General features: G+C 29.6%; 2 protein-coding genes across 2 annotated transcripts; both read right to left on the bottom strand.

Moving 5' to 3' along the window:
• Nucleotides 1-1,286: 1,286 nt before the first annotated feature.
• LOC117925235 (transmembrane protein 230-like) lies at nucleotides 1,287-2,108 on the bottom strand. Its single transcript, XM_034844189.1, has 2 exons — nucleotides 1,804-2,108; nucleotides 1,287-1,676 (listed from the first exon to the last, which is right to left on the bottom strand). Exons 1-2 carry the CDS (start codon nucleotides 1,991-1,993, stop codon nucleotides 1,555-1,557), a joined length of 312 nt encoding a protein of 103 aa, XP_034700080.1. The 5' UTR covers nucleotides 1,994-2,108; the 3' UTR covers nucleotides 1,287-1,554.
• A 3,046-nt stretch (nucleotides 2,109-5,154) lies between these two features.
• On the bottom strand, nucleotides 5,155-9,545 carry LOC117925702 (pentatricopeptide repeat-containing protein At2g18940, chloroplastic). Its single transcript, XM_034844779.1, has one exon. The coding sequence runs from the start codon at nucleotides 9,413-9,415 to the stop codon at nucleotides 6,950-6,952; it is 2,466 nt and encodes an 821-aa protein (XP_034700670.1). The 5' UTR covers nucleotides 9,416-9,545; the 3' UTR covers nucleotides 5,155-6,949.
• Nucleotides 9,546-19,229: the final 9,684 nt, after the last annotated feature.

Here is a 19,229-nt window from a genome sequence, read left to right as displayed (position 1 = left end):
AAAATAGTAAAGATCAAGGAACATAAGTTCCAAAGCATTGCAAAATGCACAAAGGTTAGCAGCAGATTCCTCATCCCTTTAGCAAACAAAACACTAGTTATTAAGAAACATCCCCTCCTTTTCAAATGATGAATTGTTAATACTGTTTCCACATGGCAGATTGACAAAGGAGGTCACCTTAAATGGAGCTATAGAGACCCAAATCTCCTTATCTAGAATAACCTCCCTCACTCCATGAAACAGATCCTTAAAGAATGACTTCACCAACAATCACCAATCTCAGAACTCCATACCCTAACATTCATGACTTCATTCCTGAAAAATATTGTGTAAAGGCTCCATGAAGGGTTCGGCAATTTCCAACTGCCACTCAAGGAAGTTTCTAATGAACCTTGAATTCCACAAATCTCTAGTTTCCTAATGACCTCTATAATCCACCACCTTTGGTCTGCCATGTACAGCAACTTGGTGAACAGTTCTGAGACGCAGGCCACATATCACGCTCAAGCCTTACAGTCTCCCAATTGCTTGCCCAATTTGAATCTCACATACAAGAGAATCTCTCCAACCCCTTCCACAACAAAATACTTTTTTTTAATAGGAGCAAAATACTCAGCCAGTGTAATATGCACAACAAGTAAGACAACAAATCCAAACATTTTGTTAGAAGAGCACTGAAAGACATTATGCCTTTTCTATATGCACAAAAGTTCAAATACAGGCACAATACCCATTATACAGCTATTAACAAGCTAAATATTATTTCAGTTCTACATTCCTCCGTCTAAAAATACCCTACATAGTTAGAACAAAACAGTCTTTGACATTCCATGCATTAAGGAACCAACAGCCAAATAGATTATGTATTGTGCATAGAACAAAACATTAATAGTCAAAGTAAAAGAGGAAACCATATAATAATTGTACTAAAGATAGGTTCATACCATCAATGCCAGCTTGGCACATAAAAATCAATTTTCCCCATCTCCTTAGAAATTGTGTGAATCACCCCGGTCCCCTTCTGTTTTAAATCCAACTCAATGAATAAAGATACCCTAAATAAACCATACCCAACTTTACATATAAAGTCCCAATAACAGCTTTCAAATATTAAGCTCAGTTAATTAGGGCATAGTACAATATAAGGTGTTAAATTCCAGCTAGATTCAAAACCCACCAAATAAGATAACCATCAACAACCATCCTTAGTAAAGAGAATCCTAGGCCACTATATCATATTGACAGAAACAAATCGGATATGCTCACACCAATAGACAAGACAACAATTTTTCATAATGGGAAGATGCAGTGTCCGTAGAGGAACCTTTAATTAGAATTATAGAAGGCTTCAATACATTGATTGTTCCGTAAAACCACTGGTGACTCCAGAACAAATACAATAATTCACCACGGTAATGCCCTCGTTTTAACACGTAGCAGCTAAATACACATTATTCAAACAAAATAACCAAGTAAATCCACCAAAAAAAGTTAAAAGAACATCGAACTCAGTAAGCCACGTATGTACACGAGAGAAAATCAGCTGCACCAGCATCAAACAGGCGGTATATTGGAGAAAGAGAACCCCTTGTACCCCTTGTACGCGTAGTAGGCAATCCGCGTATAATAGAACCCGGGAATAAACAAGATCGCCCCCAAAATAGCAAAAAACAACCCTAAATCCAGCACAAAAAAATCCAGATTCAGCTCAGACCATCGTTTGGCTGCCGAGAAAACAAAGGGAAAAAGGGGGAAATTTTTTTTGATATTTTTGAGATTGTTTTAAGGAATTCGAGAAATTACCGTGAGCTCTGTCGCCGCCGACTCTGTTGTAGACCATGAGAATGCCGAGGATGATCCCTAGGGTTCCGAAGACGAGGAGCGCGACGGCGAGGGCGATCTCCTTAATCGGAGGGCGGTTGTGGACGATGTAAGAGGTCTCCATCATGATGTCCTCATCGGAGATGGAGAAAGCGTGGTCGACGTACGCCATTGGAGAGCCGGAGGTGGAAGGCTTCTCAGAATTCGCTCTTTGCGTGTTCGATGAAACGTCTGAAGACTCGGCTTCTTCTTTTCACTGTGTTGCGCGGGGGTGGGTGCTTTTATCCGAAAGGCGAGTCCAAAATGGAGACTTTGAGAAAGAAGGGGGGAAAAAGGACGGTGCGTAATGCGCACCCCACCTCAGGTGCCGCCACGAGTGCAAAAAAAGTGGTTGTATTTTATTTCGGTGGGACCGGTTTGGATCGCATGCGACGCGGAGTTGGATTGCGTGTCAGACCTGGGATCGCTGTCACGTGACTTGGAGGTTGCTTCATTTTTTTCCCCCTTTTTTTTTTTTTTTTTTTTTTTTTTTTTTGTTCTTTTGGCCTTTTGGACCGTCGTCTGAATGGTCTGCATGGAGTCATAGACATCCAGATTGAATTTTTTGAATTTCTTTTTGTTGGGTACCTAAAATTAAAAAGTTCAAAGATAATTTCATTTTAAAAAGGGTTTTCCTATCTTCTCGATGTGAATACTTTTCAATCATATTGAAAAATGCCAATTAATGAAATATAATAATAACACGAAATCTAGTTTTTTTATATTTTTAATATGAATTTGGCTCTAATATCAAATGATATTTTATCTAGAAGGTAGCATCAATCATACGTGACTTCATATGCACTTCAACATTATTTTAATTTCATTATTTTATATTTAATGTTATATTAATTTATACCTTAATAGACGGTTTTATTATGTTGTATGATTTATTTGTTTTCTAATTCCATTTATTTGTCCACTAATTTATTACCACTTTTCAATAATTGGCTCGTAATATATTACCATGTCATATAAAATAAAATAATTTTATAAAATAAATAAATATTATAATTATCCTAATAAATAAGGTAATCATCTCTAAAAAATCAAAGGATAATATCAAAATAAAATTCTCAATAAATAGTAAAGAAAATTTTGACAGCTCTCAAAGAAATCCCTTGAAGTCTTAAATTCAAAGATTTATTGAAGTTGAAGAATTAAAGATGATTTAAAGATCTACAAAAAAGAAAATTTTGAAGATTTCTTTTTATTTGAAGACTTCATGATTCATTATTTATTAAAGAAACTCCACTTTGAATTAAAATTAAGCATTAAAATTCTTAAAAGGTGTTTCTATTTTTATAAGGAATAATCTTGGACATAATGGAGATCGTCCCCTCAAAAAGAAATTTATGTGTACAATGGTTTTTTATTTTTTAGAAAAAAAAATAAGAAATCAATTCTTTTCGTTTACTTTTTTAAGAGTTATTGTAACGACTTGCTCAACCGTGTAGATATTGTCCGGGCCCTCACAGCTTTAAAACACGTCTACTTGGTTAAGAGGAGTCTCTACATTTATAGAGCCAGGAACATTCTCCCCTATCCGATGTGAGACATCACAAACCCTCCTCATGCAGACACAACGTCCTCATTGTGTCTCATGGGATTGCGGGGCCAAACAGACAAACACCCCTTACGGAGCCAAACAAACCCCCACACCGGGGTCGGGGATCGACTCTGATACCATTTGTAACGACTTGCTCTCAACCGTGTAGATATTGTCCGTTTTAGGCTCAAGGGGCCCTCACGGCTTTAAAACGCATCTACTTGGTTAAGAGGAGTCTCTATATTTATAGCGCCAGGAACATTCTCCCCTATCCGATGTGGGACATCACAGTTATTTAAAAAAAAATAAAAATAACAAGACTAATATGAAGAATAATTGAAATAAAATATTACATATAAATTTTATTTTTAAAAAATACTTCAAATTCCCTAGGCTTTTGTTTTAGGAAAAAAAATCAAAAACCTATTTTGAAGAATTATTCTTAATAACTATTTTTTTAGACTAGCTTTTAAAAATGTTACCAAATAAATCTAACATTTAGGTTCTTTGAATAAGACTAAAGCCTAAATTTATAAAAGTAGATAAAATCTTGAAAGAGTACAAAATAGCCAAAACATAAAAATAAGGGTCCATGTAGCCATGTTTTTCTTAAACTTGTTTTTTAAAACTTTTTTTATTCTTTAACTTAAAAATAATTTTTAAAAACAAGTTTGAAAAAATATGACCAAATTAGCCCATATTTTTCTTTTATTTTTAAAAACTGGTTAAATAACTCATACTTATTCTTTAAAAACTATTCTATATTTCATTTTATTTTTAAAAAAAATTGTTTTAAGAGAATAACAATATTAGAAAATTTTAAAAATGGTTTTCTATTTTTCAATAAGAAACTAGTTGGTCTCTTATTTTGCTTTGCATGGTATCAAAGCTTCAACCAAAACAACAATGGCTATCCAACATCTCACATACCAACAAGTTCCCTTGACCACTCCATGATCATCAAACTTCGATGAAAACAATCACCTGTTGTGGAGGTCTCTAATTCCAACCATAATCCCAAACACAAACCAAGAAGGTACTCATCAAGGAGTGACCAATTTGGCAATGCAAAATGGAAATAAAAGGAATAGTGTTTTCAACTATAATAATTAAAATCCTGAAAGCAATTTTTACCCAACCAATTTTCAAGGAATTCAATTTCAAAACAATTATCCAAATTAACATCACGCAAACATTAAGGTGTTGTTTGTTTTTAACTTTTTATTGAAAATAATTTACTTTCAGATTTCAAATCGTTTGTTTTTTTGTTAACTTATTACTTATTTCTTAAATTTTTTAATTGAATAAAAAAATCTAAAATATTTTTTTTTATGCTAAAAATAACATGTTGATTTTTTTTTACTTTATAATATTTAATAGAAATAAAATATTAAAACAACAAACAACTTAATACTTAACATTATTAAGTGCTATTTAGTTTTAAGTACTATTATAGATTTGATCACTCTTTTCTAGATATTAACTCAAATATCCCACATTGATCAAGAGAAAAAGGTCTTAGTTCTTTATATGCATTGGGTTCATCTTCCCAATGTAAACTTATTTTGAAATTGAGAGAACCCATTAGTCTTCAAAGTAGAAAATATTTGCATGGAAAGGAGCAAAGTACACGGCACTATTGGTTTCACCCCACAAGAGTAGTTTGTCTTGTCTCGCACACAACAAGGACTTTGCTCTACAAAACCAAAATTTGTATCCTGACTTTGGAAAATGGGCAATCGATCGATAATAATACATTTTTTCTATATCATGAAGGATTCTGGTACAAAGAAAACACTCCTTAAAGGGAAGCTTAACCATGCAAATGGACTCTATCAATTTTAGGTACCAAACTACCAATCTATTCCTTCAAATAATTAGCAAAATAGCAATTGTCAGTTTTCTTCAAATGGCTGCCTCCCAATTCTTTCTAGTAATGTTTTGTGAACATCTATCCTTCAATAAGCCTAGTCTTTATCTTACTCAAAGTAAGTATGAATGATCTGCTCAACAAAACTCAGATAATTAGATCTGTGTTATTTCCACTCTATGTTCAATTTTCACATCAATTTAGTGAACAAGGTTAGTCAATTTCTTCCACAATCCACCAATATTTACTTGAAAGTTGTCAATACTATCAACAAAGTTGCCTGGGTATTCCTTTGGTCGACTAATCCCCAAGTGCAAGGACTAAGTTTATTATACCCGGAAAACATCCAAGCAGACGAACCCAAAGGAAGTGACTGAGAAACTAGTTTAAGAAATAGATAGAAGGATAATTCTTTGGATAATTTTGAGCAGTTCGTTTTTAAACTCAATTTCTTGATATATTTCGATAATTTTACTAAAAAGGCTTCTTAAAGTTTAATATGAAAACCAAGATAATGTTACTTTTTGAAGAAGCCCTTTGTTAACTTATGCTGAGAGGTTTCATATTTAATTAAAATTTCTTTGCATCAACATTGACCAGTTGAAATTAAGGCTTTTAGCTGAAGCCGAAAACAAGAAGCTATCCTAAACAAGGACTAGTACCAACTAATCTGCAAAATAATGCAAATTCAGAGAGATATGAAACAGTTTTCTACATACCTGTAAATTGAGGACAAAACAGGAACATCTTTAATGGATGGGACTGAAAATAGGAGAAGAAAAATCTGCAGAATCCAAAAATTTATAGGGAATCCAACCTGAAACAGAATTGAAAAACAAATATCTGAAACCCTAGAAGTTAAATGAAGAACTCTATTTAGAACTGAAACAAAGACAGGGAGAGTATCAACCATCAACAAAATTATAGCACCCTTGAGGCTTGAGTAGCAGAGTTTTGTGTCCGTTTTTCATCCTGTTCGAAGATTTCTCGGGCATTCTTCAATGGAGAGCCCAAATTATAACTTTCTAAGTAACAACACAAGCATACAAAAGAAGAGAAGCCAGGAGGTAGAAGGATGGAAGCAGCTGCATAAGCTGAGTGTAGATACAACCTGCTTTACTATATATAAGAGCTTAGCATTTTCAAAGGAATATGTAATCCTGGATACTTGAACCCTTCTACATGATTCAACTCCTATCTTGTTTATCACATCATTGACAATATTTTGAAACAAAAAACAATCTAACAAGCAATTGCATATGTTCAAAAACATGGGAAACTCCTGCTGCTGCTGCAACAATTGCTGAAATCCATTTCAGGAACCTTTGGAGTAACCTTCAGATTACAAACTGTTAGAAGTCAAATGTAACAGCAAGAAAAAATAGATTTGTTGTTGTTTTCTGTTCAGCTATCTTAAGTTCAAAGCTAACATTCATGCTGAAATATCACTGTAGAAGAATCTGAACCTTGATGAAGTAACAACATCAATAAAATGTGTGCCCATATCTTTTCTTGTGATCAAAATTCATATAATATCTTTAGGAATTGGAGACTCACCTGAGAAAATTACAAATGAATCAGTGAGTGCTAAAACAATTTTTTGACAGTGATATGTGCCCAAAAAGCCCAAGCAACTAACGATGAATATCCAAAAGTGATAATTTACAAAATCATAATTCCATATGCTCCCTAATACGGAAAGTGAGCCTTCGCAATGATTGATCATCGAAGGACTTATCCATCTCTGTAATATTTGACACAAAATCCATAGCTTCTTTGTATTTTTTGCCTTTACAATAACCATCCACCACAATCTTATAGGTTAGCTCATTGGGTCTGCAATCATGCTGAATCATATAACTGATCACCTCTTCAACTTCACTAAACATTCCTTTCCCTGAATAGCCTGCTACAAAAGTATTGTAAGTGACTATACAAGGTCGGATCCCACTAATTGTCATCTCTGAGAGAGTTCTTATTGCCTCCTGCATGAGCCCTTGCCTACAAAATCCTTTGATTACAGTGTTATAAGAAACAAGGTCCGGTTTTCCGCCAGATTTTTGTATCCCTTTGAGGATTTCTTCTCCTTTCCAACACTCTCCCCCTCTGGCATACATGTCCATCAAGCTATTGTATGTGACTAGATCAGGCTGCAATCCACTCTCACGTATCAACCGCAGCATCTCATGGGCACGATCATACATCTTGTTCTTGGCAAAAATCGAAAGCATTGAGTTAAACAAAACCAAATCAGGTTTGTATCCATGCTTGCAAAATTCTTGAAATGCTCTCTCCATGCCCATCAGTGCTCTACGCTTGAAGTTTGCAAGAACTAGGGTTCTCAAAAGTATCCAGCTGGGAAAAATATGTCCATTATAAATTTCTTCCTCAATCTTCTCTATCCCCTTCCCGTTCCCTCCCTTTGCATAACAATTGAGCATCAATGAGTATGAGGTTTCATTAGGCTTAAATCCCTTGTTCTTCATGTCTAGAATCACAGACTCTGCTGCTTCCCAATCCCCTCGCCGAGCAAGTGCATTCAGAAGTGCATTGTAAGTTGTAACACATGGAGTATACCCAGCTTTAATCATTTCCTCATACATTTTGACGACATCAATTTGGGACCCACATCGGCCATATGCACCAATCAAAGCATTAAATGTGTCTCTGTTAGGCTCAAAACCACAACTCTTCATCTCACGGAATACCCGGTTCACATACTTGTGCATACCCTTATTTCCACACATGGCAAGCATTGTATTCCAGGTAACTGAGTTAGGGGCACATCCATTTGATCTCATATCACAAAGCATATCTATCATCTCTTCTAACCGTGACTTCTTCCCCAACATACCAAGGATGGCATTATATGTACACACATTAGGAACACAACCCGATTCCTTCATCTGCCTGAAGAAACTCAAGGCCTTGTCCTCCTTTCCAGCTTTGCCATAGGCATTTATGACAGTAGTATATGTGATGGCATTTGGCATTATTCCCTTACGGATCATTGTATCTATGAAGTCAGCTCCTTCCTCATGGAACCCTGCTCTTACATAAGCTGCCACAAGCTCATTGTAAGTCACCAAGTCAGGTGGGCAGTTATTTTTCTCCATCTCTTTCAAAATACTCAAAGCCTCTGAGTAAATCCCGGCCTTCCCAAACACCTGCAACAAAGAATTGTAAGTAAAAGTTCCCGCAACATAACCCTCTGACTTCAATCTGGCAAAGAACTTCCTGGCTTCATCCAACAGCCCCTCTCTCCCACAAGCAGATATCACAGTGCTGCAAGTGAACTCATCAAACTCAAGTCCATTGCTTCTCATCTCATCCAAGAGGCCTATAATTTTATTCCAAGACCTACCCATCTTCCCATAAACATCAAGCATGACATTATAGGTGACCAGAGTTGGAGATAGGCCCGTCTTCCTCATTTTCTCAAACATAGTAATCGCTCTCTCATACTTGCCAATACGAGAATATGCATGAAGAATGGTTGTCCAGGCTCGGACATCCAGTGAATATTCCTCAACAGAAATTTCATCAAGCAGCCTCAATGCAACCGAATGCTGAGACTCCCTCCCAAGAATCCTAACCATCAGTTCAACAAGCTGATTATCTATCTTCTCATTTCTAGAGTATAAATTCAAAATAGCCCATTTAAACAACAAAACAGCTCTTTTCCAATTGCCCGAAAGATCTAACCCCTTCAAGAGACTAACCAAATCAACATCAAGCAACTCAAACTTCACAGAATCAAAGAAATCATTCAAACCAGGTAAAGGGTGTTCCACAATGGAATTCAGCAGAAACTTACCCTTCCTTGACAAGAATTCTACAGACCCATCTGGTGATTGAGCCTCCTCTACACTGCCCTCCAACTGTGACACTGAAACAGCACTGAATTTCTTCAAATTGGTTTTAGGTGGGTTGATGGGTTTGGGCTTGTGGGTAGGTGAAGAGAAGTGAAGCAGATGCTGAAGGAGAGAGTCCAATGGCAGAGAAGGAGGAGATGGGGATTGGGGAGGGAGAGGAAGAGTTGCAGGGTTGAATTTCACATGGGGGTGGTTGGGTTGAGTTGATTTTGTCCTTGGAATTGGGAATGAAGGCCTGTTTGGGAAAAGGGTACCTTCCATTAGAGAGAAAATGAGAGAAAATTTTGAGGGTTTTTGGCAGTTTTTAGAGCATCAGAGAGCTTGGGAATGGATAGCAGGTGGAGGCCAAGAGAGCATCACTCGATTCACTCCTATGAGTTCGGGTTTTGGAACATACGTTTTACCAGAGGATGAGTAATCTACGATGGTTGGTTCTTATTTAGGAAGGCATGACCTGGACTTGGGCCTGGGCCTGGTCCTGGGCCCGGGCTGAGCCAGCCCTTGGGTCAGGTGGAATTTGGGTTTGGATCGAAAAATAAAATGATAGTTGTACCGTACCATTACTTAATACAAACTTGATCGATGGTAATTAAATTTTATATTGAATAAACATTAATTACTTTTATCAAATTGAATTACCACCTACTCTATAAGACAGACTCTATTTAGAAAGTGTTTTCGAAAACAGTTTTAAAAAATTGTTTTTAAAAATTATTTTCTAATATTTTTCAGAACAAATCTCAACTTAAAATGTTTTTTAACTTATTTTCTATATTTTTAAATATATTTCAAAAATAATTTATATATATAATTTTATTTTTAATTATTTTCTATATTTATATAATTATTTTTTAAAACAACTATTAAAAAACAAATGAAAACAACTATGGAATGAAACCACACTGAAACAATGTAGACCTATTGTGGGCCTAAAGCCCACATTGGTCAAGAAGGTCCATGGAGGCATCGGGCCCAAACTGAAGAGCCATATCTACACGGATGTAGATGGCTAAACCCAGACTGGACAACGTGATCTACACAGAAGTGGACCCAAATTAGACCCACATAAACTTCATGTGAGCGTGGGGCCTAAATTGTACAACAATATGAACACGGAGGCCCTCACACGTGTTGGGCCCAAACTGGACAATAGCATTCACTGAGATGTTGGATGTGAAAAGTAGTGAGTGAATTAGGGCCTGTTTGGCCCACACAATTCTTTCATAATAGATGTTGGATGTTTTCTAAAACAAAAATCTATTTGGAAACTTGGAATATTCTCAACATATTTTTTATGTTTCCAAATGTTTCTTAATAACACTATCTATAATAACTTCTTATTTTCAATTATTTTATATTTTTATAAGTATTTTTAAAAAATAATTCTTAGAAAACAAACTAAAACAAAAAAATGTCATATTTAAAAAAAAAAATTGTAAAACTCGCTTTTAAGTCCAAAAATCAGTTATCAAACAAGCTCTTAATATTCCCACCATCTTCATGGACCCCACACTTCCTAAATTTGAAAAGCCAACTTGAAAGTAATTTAACTTTCTTTTTTTTTTTTTTATCTTGTAGGTGGATGAGTGGTTAGATATTTAAATTAAGGTGTTATTTGTTTTTTTTCAAAAAAAATAATTTGCTTTTATAGTTCAATTATTTTTTTTTTACTTTTTGTTGACTTATTGCTTATTTCTTAATTTTTTTAATTGAATAAAAAAAAAGTTCAAATATTTATAGTTGGTTTGGTAATTGTTTTCGAAAACAGCTTTGAAATAGAGTTTTTGAAAACAATTTTTAAAAATTGTTCTTAAATGTTTTATAGAACAAAAGTTTATTTAAAACCTAAAATACTTTCAACCTATTTTAATATTTTAAATATATTTTAAAAATTAATTTTATATTTAGTGTTTTATTTTTAATCATTTTACATATTTTTATATTTATTTTTTAAAATAACTCTCATAAAATAAGTGAAAACAATTAAAATACATTCTTTAAAAATACTTTGTTTTTTGTTATTAAGAACAAAAAAAATTAGAAAATATTTTTTTATTATTAGTAAACGTATTTTTCTGATTTTTTTGTTTTAATAAACAAAAAAATTGTTTTCGAAAATAGTTACTAAACATATCCATAATTTTTTTTAAATGATAAAAGTTAATCATTATAATTAAAATGAATTGTTAGTTTATTTATTTATTAATACTTAATAAAAATAAAACATGAAAAAATAATTTAATATTTAACACTATTAAATAATATTTAATATTAAAATTTATTTAAAATTCCACTAAGAAACCAAACATATGCACATGGAAGTTCGTTAAGGCACATGGCTCAAATCGGAAAAACGACGTCTACATGGAGGAGTGATCGTTTTCCACAATCTCCACGGACCCCTACATATTAAATCTCAAAACTCAAAAGCACTTTTGAATCACCGGACCCTCCTTATCTTTGTAGATAGGCTGGTGGTTGGACACTTAAATTAAGGTGTTATTTTATTTTTAAAATTTTTTTATTAAAAATAATTTGATTTCATAGTTCAAATAATTGGTTTTTTTTTGTTTTTGTTTTTTGTTGATTTATTATTTATTTCTTAAAATTTTCAATTAAATAAAAAAATAAAATATTTAATTTTTTTTAAATACTAAAAGTGAACCATTATCATTAAAATGAATCCCTTAATTTATTTTTAATTGTTAATAAATAGAATACTTTTAAAAACAACTTAATACTAATACTATTAAACAATATTTAATAATAAATTCTATTTAGAATTACATAAAAAAAAAAAAAAAAAATCACTTATGTCAATGTCTAATGTGACAAAACATAGAAGTTGGTTAAGGCATAGGGGCTCAAATGGGAAAAAACGATGTCTACGTAGAGTAGTTATATTTGGAATGTAGATGTCCTTCCTCAATCTCCATGGACCACGTACATATTAATTAGAAAAGCACTTTTGAACCGGCGGCCTCTCCTTTGTAGTTGGGCAAGTGATAAGCTTAAGATAAGAGTCCTAATTGGTTACCCCGACAATGTCCATAGTGGCCATGTGGGTGTTGGACCCCAAGGGTGTCACACCTTGACTAGTCTTTCCAACCCATTTTTTAGGGCACAAATGAAAATTATCCTTTTTTTTTCATAAATATTTTTACTTTCATAAATAAATTCAACAAAAGTGCTTAATTTTATATGATTTGTTGTGTAAGTAGGAGCATGATATTGTAAATATGGTAAAAAAAAAACATGAATATCAAATAATTCATACGTAAAGGCATATTAAATTTTAACGTGATTTAATTACATATACACTCATTTTTTATTAGACCTTAAAATATGTCATGTTTTTTTATTACTTTTATCAATATCTTGAATCATGAGTCTCTGTGTTTTGTCGAATATATTTCATTTATCTTCGTATATCTCTTTATAAACTCGTCTTCATTTTATATAAATATTTTAGGTCACGAGGTTTATAAAAAGTAACATGTTCCAATTAAAAATTTGAGACAATTTTCAACATGATTTTTGGATGTAGATTTTAAAAAAGAAAGATGTTAAGGGATATTTGGCAAAACTTAATAGTTAATACTTATTACTTAATAATTTAAGTTGTTGGCTTGAAACTTACTATTTAATTCTTACTTTAAATATTATTGTTGTTTAATAAAATTAACTTAAAACTTATTTTAAATAATCAAATTGATTTTTTTTTGTCCTCATAAATTATAATTAAGATACAGAAAGAAAGTCTAATAACAGAGGTTGTGAAATAGTAAAAGAGATTATAGGGGTTATTAAGACAATAAGGGTAAAAAGATAAAATAAATATATGAATTTAAAAATAATTTTTTTTTACTTAAAGTTGCTTCGAAATTTAAGTCATACCATTAAATTATTTGAATAAATATACTTAATTTACTTGATGACTTAAATTAAATTATTAAATTATTTTAAGTCATTATGTTGGTTCACCCAACACTTACTTGGTATTTAAATACCGTGAATAAGAAAATTCTAAAATATTTAATAATATTAAATTGATTAAATAATTTAAAATATAGAGCCTGTTTGGTAGCAAATTGAGAACTCTTTCTTTGTTTTTCAAAACTATAAAAAACTTAAAAATGACATAAGCATATGTTAGATATCACGTCTTTATAAATAAATGGAAGAATTGTGTTTTGGGTCTAGTTGGGCCCAAAAATTAACATTTGGTCCATATATCATGTATATTTAAACCCAAGACCCAAACAAAGTATGAAAATTAAGATAAAGGATATTATCTTTTATTAATCCTTAAAATACCCTTAACCCTTGCATAGGCACAAGTGAGTGTGAATTTCAATTTTTTTGTAATTTTTTTTCATTTTCTATTTCCTATTAAATATTACTCATTTCTAACCTTTTTTTTTTTTTTCCTTTTCTTCCAATCTATATTTCTATTTTATGTCAAATAAAAAGTAATAATGTTTTTTTGTTTTTTATTTTTAAAGATATTGAATCTTTTTGCTCTTATTATAAGCAATGATAAAATTTTTGGGATTTTTCATCCAAATGTTTTTTATCTTTTTGTATTTATCTTTTAGTTTAATTTTCATTTTTTATTTTAAATTTATATTACCCTTGCATTTATATTTTTCTCTTATTTTTAGCTATTTTTTATATTTTATACATTAACCATATTTTAAAAATTTTAAAAATTGACTATCACTTCACTTTATTATATATATATATATATATATATATATATATATATATCCTTTTAGCTTTTTAATTTTTAATTTTTTCATTTTAAAATTTTTAAATTGATAAATTTATTGAAAAAAAATAATTAAGATATGAAGTTCTAATATTATATTAATAATTTTTCTTATCTAGATAGACTAATGCAAAATATTTTGACTCACAACAAGAAAATTGTCAATACAATTTTTTAGTTAAACTTTAGAAATTAAATTTCAAATAAAATATATTATATAAGATTTTATCTAAAATTTATTGAAAGTGGTATTTAATTTTTTTTTATTGACTTTCAAACTTATCTAATTTTTTACTTGAAAGGTAATAGAACATGTTTACAAAAAAAAAAATTAGTTTTTCATTTTTTAAATAAATGAGTATAAATATATTAAAAGAATTAAAGATAATATTAGTAAAAAATTTGATAAATATGATTATAATTTTAAATATAGATTCATTTGGATAAAATTTCACAAAAAAAAAAAAATACAGTGGAAAGAAAAAACATTGCTAAAACTACAAAAACAAAATATGCAATTACAAAATTTTGATGATGAAATTTAAAAATAAAAGTCGAAACAATTCTTGAGTGAGAGAATTTGAGTGGGGAAAAAAAGGGAAATTTTTTCAAAATCACTTGAAATCCTTAACAAAAAGTAGTGTTGTATACCCTTATACAATTAGTAAATTTGTCTTGTACAGTCAATGTAATACCTTTATACAATAACTCAAATTTCATACATTATCTCATGAGTATCTAACAATAGGTCGGTTAACCATGTTTGCATTGGTTTGGTTTTAAAAAAGAAGAAAAATTGTTGTATAATTTTGTTTTACAATCATCATAAGTGAGGTACCAATTTAAATGACCATATACAAGTTAGATAAAGTGTATGAGATGAATGTATGTTTAACTAATGTGTATAAGGAATGTCATTTATCCTTGGTTAGGGGAAATAAACAAACAAGATTTTCAGAATCACTTAAAATCTTTCACAAATAATAGTCTTGTACACCCTTGTACAATTAGTATATTTGTCATGTACACTTAGTGTAAATACCTTATATAGTGACTCAAATTCCATATACCCCATACTTAATATGTAACCATAGGTAGGTTAACCGTATTTTCATTGGTTTGTTTCAAAATATAGTGGAAGATGGAAAAACAAAATTTTATCTCAACATTATTAGTGGGATAAGTATTCGAATTACCATATGCAAGTTAAATAAAGTGCATAAGATGAGTGTGTAAGCAAGTTAAATTCCATATACCCCTAAATTTATTTACTTATTTCATTTTATTTATATAAATTAGAAAGTAATTTATTTTAATAGATTAAAATGTGCATAATTGATTTATTACTTTGTTAATTATGGATATATTAAAATTTTATATTAGACAAAAAATAAATAAATAAAATAAAATTAAAAATAGTAATAAATATATATAATTTAGTTATTTTTCATGTAAAAGATAGTCCCACAAAAAACACATAATTGATCAATTTCTTTGTTTAATTGTAAACATACTATATTTTTTTTTATTAAAATAACTAATGGAAAAAAAATAAAAATGGATAATCAATGAATGAAATTTAATTCTTTTTATTATTTTCATATAAAAAATAGTGCTAAATAAGGTTTTCAATTTTTATTTTTAAAAATAGTTTTCATTTTTTAATTAAATGTTTTTTCAAAAAGAAAATATAAAAAATATAAATCATATTACCATTTTTTTAGAAAGTATTTTTTAAAATAGTTTTTTAACATAATTTTCCTTTATTTATAATTTAAATAGAAAATAATGCTGATTTTCAATTATTTATAAAAAAAATTAAAAACAACGAAAAATCCAAATTTTAAGGATGGTTTTCAATTATTTTATATCCTTAAAATGTAATATATAGAAATTTGAATGATATATTAGTCTTTTAACATCTTATATCATTTCCATCAATTATGAAAGTCATATGGACTAAATGTAAATTTTTGGACCCAGATAGGCCCAAAACACAATTCTCCCATAATAAATACTTTCTTAATGCTACCATCAAACAAAAGAATGCAACATTTAGTCAGCTTGTCCCACCCAACCTAACTTTTAAGGCTCGACTTAAATCATAAATGGGTCCAATGTCTGCCCAATTTGAGGTTTGAGTTGTTATACTTAAAAAGTCAAATTATAGTTATATAAGATATTATTTCATTTGTCAGAAAGATATATAAATTTATTTATATTCTTCTTATAATTCAGATGAACCTAAAATGAAAAAAAAAAATATTAGATTGATCTTGAACTAAATATCTATTTTTAATTAAATATTTAATTAAAAATAGATATTTATTAACTTAGATTTAACTCGAATTAGTCATCAACCCGATCCAGGACTAACGATTACGCTTACTAAAAGGTCATTTATTCACTTTGCTACTAACCGACCCTACTTATTGATATTTCTCATGCTAACACTTTAATGAGATTTCCCATGCTTTATCGACGATGAGACAAAAATGGTCCTACCCTTTAGACATTGGCTTTGAAACGTCATCATAAAATGAATATTTTTTTAGGTTTTAAATAAATGATTTTGCCAACCAAAAGACAATAATGCAAAATCATTAACTCCCTTTGACGATTCAAATTGGCAAAATCATTATTATTAGTTTTTCAAACATGTGGTCGGGGATTTTTTTTTTCTTTACAAACAAACATCTTGTAGAAAAAGTTGAGATTTTTCTTATAAACATTCCCCGTGGAAAAAGTTAGGGATTTTTTTTTCTTTTATAAACAAACATATGGAAAAAGTTGAGATTTTTTCTATGAGATGTTTGTTTAAGGATGTGAGACGTGGAAAAAAATCACATGGAAAAAGTTGAGATTTTTTGTTTTCCTTATAAACAAACAAAGTCTCAAATTAGGTTTTGTAAAAGTTTATTTAAAACCTAAAATACTTTCAACCTATTTTTTAATATTTTAAATATATTTTAAAAATAAAATTTATATTTATGTTTTATTTTTAATCATTTTACATGTTTTTATAATTATTTTTTAAAATAACTCTCATAAAATAGGTGAAAACAATTAAAATATATTCTTTAAAAATACTTTGTTTTTGTTATTAAGAACAAAAAAATTAGAAAATATTTTTTGTATTAGTAAACATATTTTTCTGATTTTTTTATTTTAATAAACAAAAAAATTGTTTTCGAAAATAGTTACTAAACAGATCCATAATTTTTTTTAAATGATAAAAATTAATCATTATAATTAAAATGAATTTGTTAGTTTTTTTATTTATTAATACTTAATAAAAATAAAAACATTAAAAAATAATTTAATATTTAACACTATTAAATAATATTTAATATTAAATTTTATTTAAAATTCTACTAAGAAACCAAACACATGCACATAGAAGTTCGTTAAGGCACATGGCTCAAATCGGAAAAACGACGTCTACATGGAGGAGTGATCGTTTTCCACAATCTCCACAGACCCCCACGTATTAAATCTCAAAACTCAAAAGCACTTTTGAATCACCGGACCCTCCTTATCTTTGTAGATAGGCTGGTGGTTGGACACTTAAATTAAGGTGTCATTTTATTTTTAAAATTTTTTATTAAAAATAATTTGATTTCATAGTTCAAATAATTGGTTTTTTTTTGTTTTTGTTTTTTTGTTGATTTATCATTTATTTCTTAAAATTTTCAATTAAATAAAAAAATAAAATATTTAATTTTTTTTAAATACTAAAAGTGAACCATTATCATTAAAATGAATCCCTTAATTTATTTTTAATTGTTAATAAATAAAACACTTTTAAAAATAACTTAATACTAATACTATTAAACAATATTTAATAATAAATTCTATTTAGAATTACATAAAAAAAAAAAAAAAAAAATCACTTATGTCAATGTCTAATGTAACAAAACATAGAAGTTGGTTAAGGCATAGGGGCTCAAATTGGAAAAAACGATGTCTACGTGGAGTAGTTATATTTGGAATGTAGATGGCCTTCCTCAATCTCCATGGACCACGTACATATTAATTAGAAAAGCACTTTTGAACCGGCGGCCTCTCCTTTGTAGTTGGGCAAGTGATAAGCTTAAGATAAGAGTCCTAATTGGTTACCCCGACAATGTCCATAGTGGCCATGTGGGTGTTGGACCCCAAGGGTGTCACACCTTGACTAGTCTTTCCAACCCATTTTTTAGGGCACAAATGAAAATTATCCTTTTTTTTTTTCATAAATATTTTTCCTTTCATAAATAAATTCAACAAAAGTGCTTAATTTTATATGATTTGTTGTGTAAGTAGAAGCTTGATATTGTAAATATGGTAATAAAGAAACATGAATATCAAATAATTAACATGTAAAGGTATATTAAATTTTAACGTGATTTAATTACATATACACTCATCTTTTATTAGACCTTGAAATATGTCATGTTTTTTTATTACTTTTATCAATATCTTGAATCATGAGTCTCTGTGTTTTGTCGAATATATTTCATTCATCCCCATATATCTCTTTATAAACTCATCTTCATTTTATATAAATATTTTAGGTTATAAGGTTTATAAAAAGTAACATGTTCCAATTAAAAATTTGAGACAATTTTCAACATGATTTTTGGATGTAGATTTTAAAAAAGAAATATGTTACGGGATATTTGGCAAAACTTAATACTTAATACTTAATACTTATTACTTAATAATTTAAGTTGTTGGCTTGAAACTTACTACTTAATTATTACTTTAAATATTATTGTTGTTTAATAAAATTAACTTAAAACTCATTTTAAATAATCAAATTGACTTTTTTTGTCCTCATAAATTATAATTAAGATACAGAAAGTCTAATAATAGAGGTTGTGAAATAGTAAAAGATATTATGAAGGTTATTAAGACAGTAATGGTAAAAACATAAAATGAATATATGAATTTAAAAATAAATAAATTATTTTTATTTTTACTTAAAGTTGCTTTTGACTTTAAGTCACACCATTAAATTATTTGAATAAATATACTTAATTTACTTGATGATTTAAATTAAATTATTAAATTATTTTAAGTCATTATGTTGGTTCACCCAACACTTACTTGGTATTTAAATACCGTGAATAAGAAAATTCTAAAATATTTAATAATATTAAATTGATTAAATACTTTAAAATATAGAGCCTATTTGGTAGCAAATTGAGAACTCTTTCTTTGTTTTTCAAAAATATAAAAAACTTAAAAATGACATAAGCATATGTTAGATACCATGTCTTTATAAATAAATGGGAGAATTGTGTTTTGGGCCTAGCTGAG

This window comes from Vitis riparia, chromosome 11, assembly GCF_004353265.1.
Source record: "Vitis riparia cultivar Riparia Gloire de Montpellier isolate 1030 chromosome 11, EGFV_Vit.rip_1.0, whole genome shotgun sequence".
In the NCBI taxonomy this organism is placed as follows: domain Eukaryota; kingdom Viridiplantae; phylum Streptophyta; class Magnoliopsida; order Vitales; family Vitaceae; genus Vitis; species Vitis riparia.
Note: the sequence above shows the minus strand (reverse complement) of the source record. Positions and strands in the feature narration are given on the sequence as shown.

Bases quoted from the DNA above. Each gene is read 5' to 3' on its own strand.
- LOC117925702 (XM_034844779.1), bottom strand. From the start codon at position 9,415: ATGGAAGGTACCCTTTTCCCAAACAGGCCTTCATTCCCAATTCCAAGG.
- LOC117925235 (XM_034844189.1), bottom strand. From the start codon at position 1,993: ATGGCGTACGTCGACCACGCTTTCTCCATCTCCGATGAGGACATCATG. The intron at 1,677-1,803 runs GTAATTTCTCGA...TGCTGGATTTAG, and splicing joins CGGCGGCGACAGAGCTCACG to GGTTGTTTTTTGCTATTTTG.